This window comes from Parasteatoda tepidariorum, chromosome 10, assembly GCF_043381705.1.
Source record: "Parasteatoda tepidariorum isolate YZ-2023 chromosome 10, CAS_Ptep_4.0, whole genome shotgun sequence".
NCBI classification, from domain to species: domain Eukaryota; kingdom Metazoa; phylum Arthropoda; class Arachnida; order Araneae; family Theridiidae; genus Parasteatoda; species Parasteatoda tepidariorum.
In genome coordinates, this window is record NC_092213.1 from 50746051 (window position 1) to 50761621 (window position 15571).

The window sequence follows — 15571 nt, forward strand, 5'->3', positions numbered from 1 at the left end:
TGTTTTCTGAAATTTTTTCCAAAAAGTTTAACGTGAGTTTCTTTTACAGTATTTTTAAATAATAGAATGGCAATAATTTAACTGTCAACGGAAACGGAAAGTAAATATTTCTGTATTTTGATGAAAAGAGGCGGTGATGACATGGGAAAGAATCGATCTTTGAATGGAAAGAATTTAAATATGAATTTTATAATTGTGTATCAACCTTAGGTGCTCTGTAGTTGTACACAAGAGATGTATTCAGTAGTTATACATGAAATTATTTGGCTGAAAATTAATCTTGAAACAATTGTATGCTTTCTCTGCAGTTGTTCTAAAAGCACATTTTACAAATTACTTAAAAATTAATTTTTGTCTTTATCATGGCTATTAAAGCCTTTGATTTAGTCCCCGCTATTGAAAGGGTTTGTTGGACAGATAAAGTGAAAACTGTGGTACGCATTATAATAATTTAATTTATCACAAACCATCTCTATAAATAATAACAAAGCTAAAGCTTATTTTAGTTATTAGTTTTGTTTCAATGCTTTTTGTTTAATCAAATTCCTTTTTATTACAAGTAAAATTATCCTTAATTAAATTGAAGTGGTGTCTATATTATTGAATTTAACGAATAAGTAAATTTAAAGAAAAACTGAAAGATCTCGTTTCTTAAATTATGAAATTAACATCTGATATTTAGGGATATTTCCGTATCGTGATCTGTTGCTCCACCCTCAAATGCCAAAGTGCCAAATAGATTTTAAATTTGGAAACTTTATTAAAAAAAAACCTGTAGATGTTTCTGGAGGGTGGCTAAGAATTATACCTTTTGAGTTGGTCCCTTTTTGTAATGTCCTCTTTTAGTTTCTTTCAGGCCGCTGCCCGGAATTTGCCAGGACTTGGCGATAATTCTGTCAGATGATGATACAGAAATCTCGATCTAAAATAAGCCTCTTATTTATAAATAAATTAAAGTAAAATTTTATTCTATAACAAGCATTGAACAACAGACCCGATTCTGAGTTTACAGTTATCAATATTCAACTCCATAGATTGTAATTTTGAACCTAAACCAGTAAACAAAGAATCTCCTGAATCAAAAATTTTGACAAATCTGTGTTCATGCATGACTTTTTGATGTAAGCAGATCACATTTGCCTTACATGGAGTGGAAAACCACAAGAGCATCACACGATTAGCCTGAAAGCATGGGGATTCTAATCCATGATTTAACTATCACCAAAGATATTTTATGTCAACACTTCAAAATTTGAGTTACCTCATTGGGAGGCAAACATTCTATCCACTAAGCCTCCACGGCTAAAAAGCAACTTATAGAATTTTTTATAATTTTGAATATTTTGTTATCATGGTCTATGCCAAAATAATCACTAAAAAGTCTTGGCAACTTTCGGGTAATGGCGAGCTAGAAACTTAAAATAAAATATCGCAGAAAGGGATCGATTCAAAAAGAATAATTGTAACCATCCCTGGGTAAACCTCTACATGATTTATCTTTTAAAAAAATTTGTAAGTTTAAATCTATTTGGCACCTTAACAATTGTAGTTAGTTGGACTGATCAATATACTGAAATTTCCCTTTATAATTGATAATTATATAAATATGAAACCGCATAGCTTCCTGGGTTTCATAACATGTTATAATGGATTGTAAGTATGGATTATCATATGTTGAGTTTTTAATGAAAAAAGTATATCCTAATATTTTTGTTTGTCTCATTTTTTTTTTTTTTTCAATTGAGTAAAATTTTAGTCACTTAATGTGTTTTTTTCAGAATTCTTCAAACAGTTTATCAAACTGAAGTGTTAAACAATGTTTGCTATTAAAAATTTTTTTTTCTTTTTGTGTATGTTTATTGTATGTTTTTTTTATTGGTCGAATGTAAGTTTTAGTTATTAGATATGAAAAAGGTAGCTTTAATTATTTAATAGACAAATATTGTCACAAATTCTTTTAAATTTTAGTCATTTAACATGTTTAACTGCTCAAATGTTAGATTGATGCAAAATTTTTCATGTTCTATAGTTAATGCAAAAAAAAAAAAAATTGTGCATATTTACTGATTGCATATTAAATTAATAGGTAGAATGTTTAGAAAGTTGTGGGAAGAATTTATACATTGGAACGCAAGAATGGTATGTTATTCTTATAAATTTTATTTAAATCTTTGTTTTAATTTAAGAATTTATGTATCCTATATAAATGCAGTTAGGTATCATTTACTTAATTTGGAATTCTAGAACAATCTCTTATTTACTTTTGAAGAATTTCAGTCTGAAAAAAAAAGTTCTATATTTATAACGGAGTACTTTTCATTTTTTTTAATTCGTTGATCACAAATAATTGTCTCATAAATGCTGTTTCAGTCAGAAATGACTCTCCCAAGTAATTACTAATTACTTGAAAAAAATCAAATGATTTCCATGGCTTTGAATTTTTTTTCTTTTATATTTTTTTTTCTTTATTTCTTTTATATAAAAGAGCTTAACGTTTTAGAATTATGATTGCCTAATTATTTTTGCCATATTTATAATGCCATATTAATGTTTTATAATAGTTAGAATATATTTTAATTCATGGTATATAAGAAAAATTATGCAAGCCATAAGTTATTCAAGCAGTTTGAAAAAAAAAAAAGGTTTATAATACATTAAACATCAATAAAGCATACCTGCCAACGTTCACTGTTTCCGAGAACGGATTTTCAGAGTGATTGTAAAACATTAAATGAAAAACAATCTGACTCAAAAATGTATTTATATTTTGATCCCGTTGAAATTCGCCTGCGCAAGGATTATTATGCTTTTATATATTTATTATAATTATTTATATGTAGTGGTGGTCAAACTCATTTAGAATTATCATTATAATTCAAAAAGTTAATTGGTGTAACCTGAGTATTGCTACAACTTTAAATATGAAAATAAAATCTTCCAGAAAATCCGGAAGAGTTGGCAGGTATGATAAAGTGTCCACGAAATATCTTTTTAAATTTGAAACTTTGAATTAATTTCAAACTCTATTAATTGTTCTGGAAAAGAAAATTACACTTGCATTAAGGATTGGATTTTTGCTGTTAATTAAATTTTACATGAAGTAACATTAAACTTCTTATAAATATAAAATTAAATGTAAGGAAAACTTTAAGAAAAATTAAATTGAAGTCTTATAATATATAATAAATAATCATCATCAATGGCTCAACAGCCCAGGGTGGGCCTTGGCCTTCTGAAGAAGTTTTTCCAGACTAACCTTTTTTTGCTAGTTTTTTTCAATTTTTAGTTTTTAAGTTCAAAAGGTCTTTCTCTAGGCCATCTATCCGTTTCAAATATGGCCTGCCTCTTTTCTGTGTGCCAAATGGTCTGGCATTGAAAACTCTTTTTGTGATGCGGTTTTCATCCATTCCGATAACGTGGCCTGCCCATTTTATTCTTTGTTGTTTTAAAAAGTTAATAATGTCAGGTTCATTATATGAGTGATAATGCTCTAGATTAGATCTTCTAAGCTGCAAGCCATTTTTTTGAATTCTTCCAAAAAATTCTTCTCAAGACCTTTCTCTCAAAGGTACCCAGCATTGCCTCATCCGTACAAGATATGGTCCAGGTTTCACAAGCATTTGTTAAAATTGATCTTAAGAGATTTATATAATAAAACTGTTGTTTTTCTATGAATTACATTAGATTTTATGTATTTTCGAATTCCATTAAAACATTTATTGGCTATAGTAATTCTTTGTATTTCCATTGTTATATTGCTCCTGTTGTTGATTGCAGAACCCAAGTAAACAAAATTGTCAACAACCTCAAATTTATATTCTTCAATTTCTAAATGGGTGTTATTGAAGCTTGTTTTAGTACAGGGCAAATATTTAGCTTTACTCTCGTTTATTCTCAGACCCATCTTGAGAGCCGCTTTCTCTAAAGAAATAAAAGCCTGTCTTAGTGCTATAGGTGTTCTAGCAATGTCTATGTCATCAACAAAGGCCAAGGGTTGTACAGATTTATTAAAAATGTTTCCTCAGATGTTAATGTTGGAATCTCTAATTACTTTTTCTAATACTAAATTGAAGAGTAACTAATAATAAGTAGTTGCTAAATGAAAAACAAAAAAAGGGTATTTTCTTATATTTGCATAATTTAAAATTTTAATTTCCTTTATTCAGAGTATTAAATATTTGTGTTAAAATTATTTTAACATTACAACAAAATGAAAACTTGGAAGAAGTTTGTTCTGTATATCAGAGTGAATGACTGAAAATTTTGAAAAGTTCTTTTCAGTTGCAACAGAGCTAGCACAACAATGAAGCTGCAAAATTTTTTTTGAATTGTTAAAATTAACAGAAGATATATTCAAGACTAAATCAAGATACACTCAAGAAAGAATTGTTGTGAAAGAATTTAGAATGTGTCACTTAAGAGAATTGGTACTTGATGGGCTTGGCTTACTCTAAATAGAATGGAAAGAACTGTTGCTAACGTAAACAAATGCCATGTTTCAACAACCAATCGAGATCATGCTACCCATACTATGTCACTTGCAGGTATCCCATTAAGATAAAATATAAACAATTATTTTTAAATTTTTAAGAAAATATATAAACAGAAAAAGCTGTAAATAGTCATTTAAAGGTGCAACATTTGCTATTTGTGTAAAGGACACATAAAGTATCTGTCATTCCATGGACTCAAATTAATCATAGCCACCCATGTGTATGCATAGTAAGTTATTTCATAAAACTTCTTATTAGTATTTAGGGGTTATTTAAAAAATTATTTTCAATTCAACTGTCAAATAAGAATTTTGTGATTTATTATATTGTGCTATTGTTGTTATCAGCTGAATTATACTATACAGTATGTCAATAATTTGAATTTAAATTATTCAAAAATTATTTTTTGTTTCCAATTTTTTTGTCAACATTTTAAAATCCATGCTCTTTTTTCCCCTCATTCTGTGCAGTTTTATTTTTAAATGCTTTTTTAATGTTTTTTTTTTTGTTACAAAGTTCTCATAATTTATTGATGTTTTTTGATGCCTATATTTCTAGCTTTGTAATTCATTATGTACTGGAAGAAAAGCAGTTTAATGAGGGAACAATTTTATTTGATTCAACTAAAAAGAATCAAAAGTACCTAGAAGTGGTAAGTTTATCAGATTTGAAAATCTAAGTTTTAGTTTTAAAGAGTTGTAAATTTTATGTTTTATATATTTTGTAAATGTGTGTTTGAAGTTTTATTTTTCTTTATAAATATATATTCAGTTATCCAGTATCTGTAATTTACAGTTAATAAATTATAAAAGTAGTTTTCAACCTTTATTTGCTAATTAATACAAAAAAATTATTTAAGAAGTAATTGTTTTTTTTTAATGTTATTTGTTTTTTATTAAATTGTTCTTTGTATTACACTTTAAATTGCATTATTAAAATATGAACTTCGTGTTTTCGTTAAAGTTGAGAGAAAAATATAGAGGTGGAAAAATCAGCTTAACATTTCATAACTATTCTGTTTTGGAAGAAAGAAAAAATAAATTTTTTCTTATAATTCAAAAATATATAATATTAAAATTCTATAATTTTTGATCAAAAAAGAAAAGAATTATATCATTTCTGCTTCTTGTTTTTTTTTATTATTATTATTTTTTTGGCTTAAATAAAATTATTGGAAACTGGAAACATTTAACTTTTCATCCAATCATATATCTTTATATAAAAATATTTATTTATCAGTCTAATAAAAATTTTATTGAATGTATTAAAATTGGCTTTTTTCATTTCTCAATATGTAAACCGATTTTAGGTATGGATTTAAATGAGAAAGATTAAAAATCTTGAATTGTCTTCAAGATTCAAGAAATTGTTATTTTTTTATCTTTATTATATTTTCACTTCATTTAATTAAGCGGTTTTATAAATAAGTTTTCTTAAAACATTTATATTTATCTATACTTATAATTAATAAATAAAATAAACAAGATAAATTTTTTATATTTGTTTATCTTTCAGAAAAAACCCATAACACTTTTGAAAGCATTATCTGCTTTGAATCGAATTCTACTGCTCTGTGATGGAAATTTAATAGTATTAAATATGTTTGATCTTGAGGTATAATTATTTCTACCTATTTGTTTCATTTATTTATAGTTTTGTTTGAATAATTTCAAATGGTGTGAACTTTTATTATTTAGTTTTTCTTTTTAAAAATACATGGTAAAACCTTGAATATCTGAAATTTTAAGAGATTGAATATTTATTTTCTATTAGAAAGGTGTTGTTTATAATGGCATAAAACAGCCTTTCTCATTCATTCATTGCTATTAAAATCAATAGATCATTGATTTTTGTAGTAATGATTCATTCATTACTTTAAAATCATTGCTGCTCTAGATTTTCTTATCATAACTAAGATTTTGTTTTGATGTAGAATGCAATATAATTCGGAAATTGATTGCCTGACAAGTACTTAAATAGGACATTGCATCTACCACAAAGTGTAGCATTAAAAAGTTTTTACTCCAATACTAGAGGTGTGAAAATGCAAATGTTTTTTTTCTTGTTTTTCCGATCGAAAAACTTTACCGTTAACACAGAGAAAGACACCTGTGTTTATTTTTTTAAAATTAGTTTTTGCTCTTTTTCGTTTTGATGTGGCATATGTTTTCCATGCACTCGTTTCTTTTTTTTTTTGGGGGGGGGGATAGTAGTACTTTTTGCAAAAGCGTATACTTGTATGCATTACTCCTCAGCAGTAGTTAATTTATTACTCATTGGATAATAAATTAATCATTTTCTTTCAGTATTAATTAGATTTTTGAAATTTGATGTAGTTTAGCATTTTATGATTTGCTTTATTTTTATTCTATAAAAAAACTTTGATTCTTTTAAGAATTAAATGTTTAATGAATTTCAATTTTATATTTTATTAAATTTAATTTTATCAAATATTTTTTGTTCCTAAAATTACTTTCATATTGGAAAGATACATTTTTATAATCTTCAAATACCTTATTTATTTTTAAGCAAATAAAAGGATAAATATGACTAAATGTTATTCATTATAATTCCAATAAATGTTATATTATAATGTTATTCATTCATAATGCATAAATATATTTTTTCTGAGCCATAACCATAGATTTTCTTTTTTTCTGCTCTTAGTATTGTATAATGTTATTAATAACATGTTTGATATGAAGTTATAAATATTTCAAAACTTCGTAATTTTGGAACTACAAACTTCTTTAAATTCACAACTTCAACTAAATGTTATATTTTAAAATTAGAGAGGGCTGTTAACTGGAGCAAAGCTTAACTTTTGATTATATGTTGATGTAATCTCACCACTGTGAAGTACCTTTGAAATCTGTTGAAATCATACTCAATATAGCTGAGAGTTTGAACTGAATTGATATGAAACATATTGTAAAGATATAATCGGTATATTGAATAAAGAAATTCAGATAATCAAGGTTCTACTAATATGAAATTTTTGCTCATTTATCATTTCCATTTGTGGTCATTTATAATCATTTATTTGATAATTTATTACTGTAATATGTATAATATTCAGAAAGTTTAAAATTATGTTTCTTCCATATCTTGCTGTTTCAAAGTACTATAAGTATTATTTTTAATGGTTGCTTTTGCGGAAATACTATAAATTATATTTATAAAGATTTCATTTACTCATCATAGTTTTTTCTTCATAAATTTCTTTGAAAGATAGTAAAAACACATTCACCATTTTAAATGTATGTTCCATAAAAATAGTTTTTAATAGTATTAAATTTAAAAAAAAAAAATTCTGTTGAATTGCTTTGCTCTAATTTTTTTAATGATTGACTTCCTGATTTTTTTTTTTTTTAATGGGCCCTTTTTTTTGTAAATTTTTTTTTCAATCTGTGAACACTTGTTTATATTTGCAATTTTAAGGTAAAATTGCAAGTGTATATTAGGTTTTATTTTTTATGCGTCTGCTAACTCATTTATTTCTTTGATAATTATTTTTAAAAAATAAGCATTTTATCTGATAATTTTATAAATTTTATTAATTTTTATACATAGTTAAGCCTGTTTTATTGTTTAAAAGAATTGTAGCTTATGAAATACCAATTAAACATTTAATTTTACATTTTAATATTACTGCAAAACTCTATTAGTAAGAAAATCTTATTATACTTGCATTGATAGTAATTAAATTACAAATAATTTCACTGATTATAATTAATATTCTCACACTAAGAAAGTTATGATCATATGAAAAATGATTTATAAATGAGTGTTTTTTTTCTCAATCAATTTATAATTTATCCCTGAATTAAATTCAATAAAACTCAAGATTTTTAAAATTCTAACTATGCCACTAGCTTTATTGAAATTTAATACCTTCATGATTTCTGTTAGGAAGAATAAAAACTGATTCTTTAAATTGATTATATTTTTTCAAACAATAAAGTGCTTTATGAAAATGTTTAATCCAAGAAATATGGAAATATTTATATATTATTAAAGATTTTTTTTTTGTTGTTAGTAACTACTTAAAATTAAAAATTGTGAGACTGTTTATAATTATCTATATTTATTAAATAAATGCTAATAAAAGTACTTACCTTATCTCTCTGTATTAATCTCAATTTCTGTTTAGATTGTACCATCACTTAGTAAATTCAAAGGAGTTTCGTATTTTTGTTTAAATGAAAATCCAGAAGCCAGTAACCCATTCAGTGTTGAGGTAAACTCTGTTAAAATTTTTTATTTTTTTTAATTTTTGCTTGCTTGGTAAAGCTTATTCAGTAATATTTCTGGACAATTTTGGAATCACTGCAATATTATTAGCATAATTTAATTGTAAAAAAGATTAGAATTTTGAAATACAGTAAAAGATGTGACATAATTCTATAAAACATGATTCTCTATAAATGGCATTAGTTTTATGGTCGCTAAAGCAGACCAAACAAGACAAATTTGTTGGGGTTTTTTTTATAAATAATTTCAATAATTTAATTTTTTTCTAAAAATAATAAATATTTAAGTGCATATTTTTGTGTGTTTAATGTATTAATGCCTCATGTTTTAAGGTTTGCGTTAAACGATCTACTGTATATTAAAAATTAACAATTTATTTAACTAAACATTCTTTTAAAAAATGTATATTGTTCTTGTTTTTAACTGTTTGATGTTTTTCGTTCTACTTTTGAGATGAGGCCATATCAAAAATTTATAAAAACATATTTAGGTTTTATAATAAATTCCAATTAAGTAATTTACTGCTGTTAAAGCTATTTACAAATATTTTACTGTAAATGTATGACATTTTTAATGATTTATAATTGAATATTAATTGTAAAAAATAAAATATTGAATTAGTTCAACTAAAATTTCATTTAGTTTCTTAAAATTTCACTTACAAATGGATTTTAATTATCTTATTATTTGCCTATTTTTATGGAATGTTGTTTACAGGTATGTGTTGCTAAAAAAAAGCAGCTACTTATTTGTCACGTGACTGATGATAAAATGATTCAATTGAGAGATATTAGTATTCCTGAACCGCCTCTTGCTATGGTGAGTATTGGAAAAATTATCTCATTCAATTATTTGATGTGATTAATTGAAAAAAATATTTTTAAAAGTATATTTATCTGGTTCTAACTGATCAGGTAAATACATTTTTAAAAATTTTTTTGTTAATTATTTGCCAAATTCTTAATCTCAAATAACTAATAGAAAAATAAGAAATTTCTTCAATGTATTCCAGATTTTTTAAACTAAACTTAATCGCTTTCTATGTTATTCATTGGAAAGAAGGAATAAAATTCCGCTTTGATACGTCAAAAGTTTCATAGAAAAATTGTAATCAAATTGTTGTATAAATTTTTCATGCTGATTTTTTTCTTCTATTTATTTATTACTATCTATACAATCTTTGTACCATGCAAAATCTGGAGGCTATAATAAAATGCTTTAAGCTTTCCAACTGTTCTGTCTTTTATAAAACTTATACCATATAATTATCTGCAAAAACCTGTTTCTACAAAATTACTCATTGAGAAATAATGTAGTGCTTTACTGAAAAATTCTCAACAATTTTACTCAGAGTTGTAATGCATGGAAGATTTAGAAATGTTTAATTTGGATATTGTATTTGCTCTTAATTTTGCTAACTTTTATCATGGTTGAATAACAGGTTACAGTCATTTAAAAAAGAAGTATCTCTTATTTCCTTTTGTATTTTTAGTCATCATGCAGCATTTATTTGCTATTTGTGTACTTTATTTTTATTCAAGTATATTAAATTGCTAAAATGTTTTCTAAATAAATAATATGTCTAAAAACTAAGGTTTGCTATCAAAGTATGTATGCTGAACTTTAATCTGATGTAGTAAAATCCTAACTTTATTTCAGGGTGCGTAGCGTTTGTAAAAAGTACTTAAAGGTGCTTTTTTGGAGATTTCGTTATTAAAAGCTTTTAAAGGTGCTTTTTTCAGCTGGCGTTTTTAAAAAGTGCTTATTTTTCCGAATAATTTTTTTCCCTTTCAGTGATATCTGGTGGATCCCATGCATTTCACGAAAAATGGGGAGTTTGCTACGTAATCATTCACGCCGACTTCATGTTGTACCCACATTATGACTTGTGCATGCGCGCACTCTTGAAACCGAAACCCGAGTGCTCCAATTCGGATAGAGAATATCAGATCCTTATGAAATGTTTTTCTTTTTAATTTATTTTAATTTTGTTCTTGTTTATTTCATTTGACTTCTAACACTTTTTTTGACGTAGGGGGTAAGGGTACTTTTGTTCTGAGTTCAGGGTCAAGATGAATTCACTCGGTGATGTGGGAAAGTACCGATTGTTTCGATTTACGCCCGTTTCTTTTTGTTTTTTTTTTTAACGCTAAAACTGTTCATAAAAAGTTTTTGTTTTTCAATAATATCATTGATTGAATATGAATTTTTTGAGTGCTTGAAAATTTTTGTAAAGTTCTTGAAAAGTTTTTAAAAAGTGCTTATTTTTGATTCAAAGATTTGGCCACGCTACGATGCCTATTATCATAACACCTGTTATTCTGGCCCATCAGTTGTACCAAAAGTAAGCATAAGATTAATAAGACTTTGAAAATATTTTCTAATTGAAATAAATGGCTAGGCTGTTACACATCTGAAAAAAGATTTAGTTTATTACCTAATATTAAATAAATTTCCATTTATTTTTGTTCCATAATCTAAATTTGCTGGTAATCTTTTTTTTTTTTATTCATTGAAAAAATTTCAAGTTTAAATAGTTTTAAAATTTGGGAGATTTTTAAAATACTCAAATAATTATAAAAAATGCAAAGATTATTATTATTAATTTTTAAGTATTTATTTATTAATTTTTAATAAATTGGAATATAAAATGTTAGCATAAAAAGTTACTTTTTGATTATTTATGTTGTTTCCAATTTTTTAATACCCATTTTAGGCAATGGATGGTCAATATGTTTGTTTAGCTTTATCATCTAAGTACGTTGTTGTGGACACAGAGAGTGGTTATGCTCAAGAGCTTTTTCCATATGATAGCAATACAACTTCTCCTCTAGTCAAAAGAATTACCAAAGTAATACATTTTGTGTTTCATTTAAATACCTTAAATATGATTCTTCCAATATATATATATTTTAAATTTTATAAATTCTTGGAAATTTTGAAACATTTGCTAATTAAGACATGTCTATTTTGATAAATGACAACCATTATACTATTATTGACTTTGTGTTCATCAGTGATGAAAAAGAGCAAGGTTAGGACACTTTCTATATTCAGTTTATTATGTACAGTGTGCAAAGAAAGAAAACCACTCTGAATGACTTTTGATCTAATGACCGGATCTTCACATATTAAGACTCAATCTCTGGGATTTGAGGAGGTGACCTCAAAGATGCTAATTAATAAGTGTAGACAATATTTTAAGTTATAAAATCAGACGCACAAATGTACTTTCTCTTGAATAAGCATATATTTTTTTTATGGATTCAGATTTCTGACCCTCAAATCTGGGAAACATGGTCCCAATAGTTTGGTCAAGAGAGTGGTCCTAAGTTTGGACCCCTTAATGTTAATTTTACTTATTGCATATTTCCCCATATCTCAAGAATCTTAATTGCAACATTTTTGCATACAATTATGAAAATAATTCATCTGAAGGTATTGAAAAATTTTTTTAATAATTATTTTTTATTTTCTTATTTTATTTAAGTTTAGCTGGAAAAATTTTGAACTGTAAGGTATACAGATTTTTATATCAGTTTGAAGAAAGTAATTTACTAAGACAATATCAAAATTTGAACGAAATCGGTCTTATAGTTCTTGAGAAATCGAATTTTAGTATATGACTTCTTTGCTTTTAATAGTGTGCTCTTTTCCTTACATTTCCTCCTTTTTTACTTATTAAAAGAAAGCTATGCTAATTAGAAAGACTTGAAGTAGTTATTTCTATTCTTTAGCACAATTCAAATGTCATGTCCTTGTGAGAAATTGATAACTTCTTTAAATACTACAACTTTCAGAAACTTCCACTTTTTCTTTATTTTCACTTTAATTTTCATGAAAGAAAATGGAGTTTGAAGCATATTTCTTTGATTGGTCAGTGGAATCACTTAGATCAAATTTCTGAAAAAGATCTTTTATTGTACAATTAGTAAACATACTAAGCAAAATGGTGGCTGCATAGCTTATCTTTACAGAACCAGCTGCAGTTGCAATTTTCGATGTATGATTAAAAAAAAAAAAAAACGCTATTGTATTTGCCAATAACTACTGAAATATGAAAGTATTTTTTTCTACATACTGATTATGGAAAAAATCTAGTCTTTTTCTTAAAAAAAAAAATAGTTAAAATTTCCCTCTAAAAACCTCCAAGAAATGTTGTTGTAAAAAAAAAAAATAATGCTACTAAATGAAATAATCATTTGTACTATTGTAAATAAAGTATTTTTTAAACATGAGCTTGGCCAACTTGGAAAATGTAGCTTCAAAAAATGTACTTTTAAGTTTTCTTGATGCATCTAGTGAACCATAAAAGTTTAAAAATCTGAGTATTTATATATTTTCCTAGTTTTAAAACTTAAAGCATATGACAAATAAAGCACTTTTTGAGGGAAAAAAAACATACTTCTAAAATCCTAGAGCAGTTTAACACCTTAAATTATATTTTTTCTTTTAAACTTTTCATATAATACCTAAAAAGGTTGGGTAACCTATACGCCAACAATAAAACAAAATGAAAGATACTGAATGAATACAAATTAGCATGTTTATAAAGCAGATTTTTGTTTCACACTATTAAGGTAAATGTAATACTGCCCCACCCTCATTCGGGCATATGGAAAGTTTCACACTATTAAAAAAAAAAAACCTTTGTCAATGCTGGGTCATTTAATTTGTGTTTATTACATTATTTTTTACTTCGTTTGAGTGTGGAAGTGTGTGCGCTGTAATTTAATATAAAATCTAATAAATTTTTTTTATTTTTAAGGAAGAATTCCTACTTGGTGGTCCTAGTGCCTTAGGTATGTTTGTAACAACTGCAGGCATATCAGAAAGGCCTCCCTTACAATGGGGTGAAAATGTCATTTCAGTTGCCTACTCTCATCCATACATTGTAGTTCTGAGCTCAGATAATTTAACAGTTTACAGGTTTGTATTTAGTTATTGATGTTTTAAAGCATTGTAATTTTAGAACTGCAAACTTCTTTAAATTCACAGCTTCAACTAAATGTTACCTTTTAAAAATACGTTGCTGTAAGGTCACTGAAATCTGTTGAAATAATACTCAATATAGGAGAGAGTTTAGTGTCTTGTGGAACTGAATTGATACAAAACATATTGTAAAGGTATATTGAGTGAAGAAGTTCAGATAATCAAGGTTCTACTGATGACATTTTTGCTCATTTATTATTATCATTTGTGGTCATTTGTAATAATTTATTTGGTCATTTATTGCTATAACAATTTACAGGTTTCTAATAATGTTGTAGACCATTGTAATGTAACATCTAAAAGTATGTACTTGGTTATCTGAAGCAACTAAATCCGCTTCTATTTTAAATAATCAAAATATTCAAATTATAGAAATAGTGGACTCAGAAATTTGAGGTTTTTCAATAATAGTGCTGTATATTATTTTATTTGATTTTAATATTACAGTGTATACTTTTTTACTGCACCAAAATAAAATAAAAAAGTCAACTATCATTTATTTTATCTATACATCTATTTATTACATTTATTTTTGGTTTTGTATTGAGCGGCACCCATTTTATTTTGGCCACTTTAAAAAAATTGTTGGTAGGGCTTGCAGCCTGTTAACCAAAAAGTACTGACAATTTTTGCACTGCTCTTTCTTTTTAATACGTTTTTATAAAGCAGCATTTAACTCTGAATAATTAGCTGATTTCAAAGTTGATTTCATAAGTCCTTTTCAAGCATTTTAAAGATTTTTCCCAATTCCATTCACACAATAGTAATTTCACCTAGATAACAAAACATGTTTCCTTTTGGTAGAAGTTTAAGTCATTATCAATCACTGAATCATTATAGTATTAATTTTATTATATATAGTATCCATTATTTATATTTTTGTTCACCTTTATTACGTTTAATATTATTTATTGGTTTGATTCTATAATTTCAGTATTTTAGATCAGCAGCAGAAACAAAGAGTAACATTCCACGGAGGCAGCTGTTTAGATAATTTTGATGGTCGAATGTTTGTTGCATCATCAGATATTATATGTGCCCTTCTTCCAGTTCCATGGGAAAAGCAGGTAGTTTTATTTTTTGCTTTATTGTAAAAAATTGCTTATTTTTCCACCATGTATTATTTTATGTATTATTATTAATTTTGTTTTTAACAGTAAAGGTATTTATTTTAGGTCCATGCACTTTTAGCTGATAAAAAAGTTTCTGAAGCTCTTGAGTTGGCAAAATATTCTAATAAAGCTGGGCTGTCAAAAGAACAGTATCGAATTGTAAGTATGAAAAAGAAAAAAATATATACATTTAATTTTTTAAAAATAATATTAAAAGATTCATTAAACCTTAAGGGTAAGCCGCAGGAACTCAGGAGATAAAGTGTTTGCTTCCCTATGATGTGATCCTGGTTCAAATCCCAACACTGGCTGGTTGCTATGAATTCTGGTCTCGCCTCGCATTGGCCACAGCTATGTAAATTATTGTCAGTGCGCCGGACAAACATTGTGAGATTTTTCTTTCCATGTAATGCAAATGCTGGTTAGTTTCTTCAAAAAGTCCCTTATAAAGGCTTGTTTGTCCCAATGCTTGATTCAGGAGTTCCCTTGTGTTCTGGGTTCGGTTCAAAATTACAAGGCTACGGAGTGGAATGTTGATAGTTGTAAACTCAGAATTGGGTTGGCTGTTCAATGATGGTTATAAAATAAAACACCCTTAAAGGTTTGGAAGTATTTCAAATTTACTTAACACCAGGTATAGTTATAATAAATAGATGTAATGTCTAATCATAATTAAATTAATTTCAAATATGACTACAATAATTGTTATGAAAATAATAG

General features: G+C 26.3%; 1 protein-coding gene across 2 annotated transcripts in view; it reads left to right on the forward strand.

Annotated features, from left to right (window-relative positions):
• Positions 1–83: 83 nt before the first annotated feature.
• Positions 84–15571, forward strand: part of LOC107445488 (transforming growth factor-beta receptor-associated protein 1) — a 35552-nt gene continuing 20064 nt past the window's right edge. For both annotated transcript variants that reach the window (XR_006225862.2, XM_016059889.3), the window contains exons 1-10: positions 84–434; positions 2087–2139; positions 5052–5145; positions 6009–6107; positions 8647–8733; positions 9465–9566; positions 11464–11598; positions 13516–13676; positions 14674–14806; positions 14915–15010. Coding sequence is in view for 1 of the 2 variants with exons in the window: in XM_016059889.3 (XP_015915375.1) it covers positions 363–434; positions 2087–2139; positions 5052–5145; positions 6009–6107; positions 8647–8733; positions 9465–9566; positions 11464–11598; positions 13516–13676; positions 14674–14806; positions 14915–15010 (1032 nt within the window). In the remaining variant the exon portion in view is untranslated. The remainder of the gene's footprint in view (positions 435–2086; positions 2140–5051; positions 5146–6008; positions 6108–8646; positions 8734–9464; positions 9567–11463; positions 11599–13515; positions 13677–14673; positions 14807–14914; positions 15011–15571) is intronic.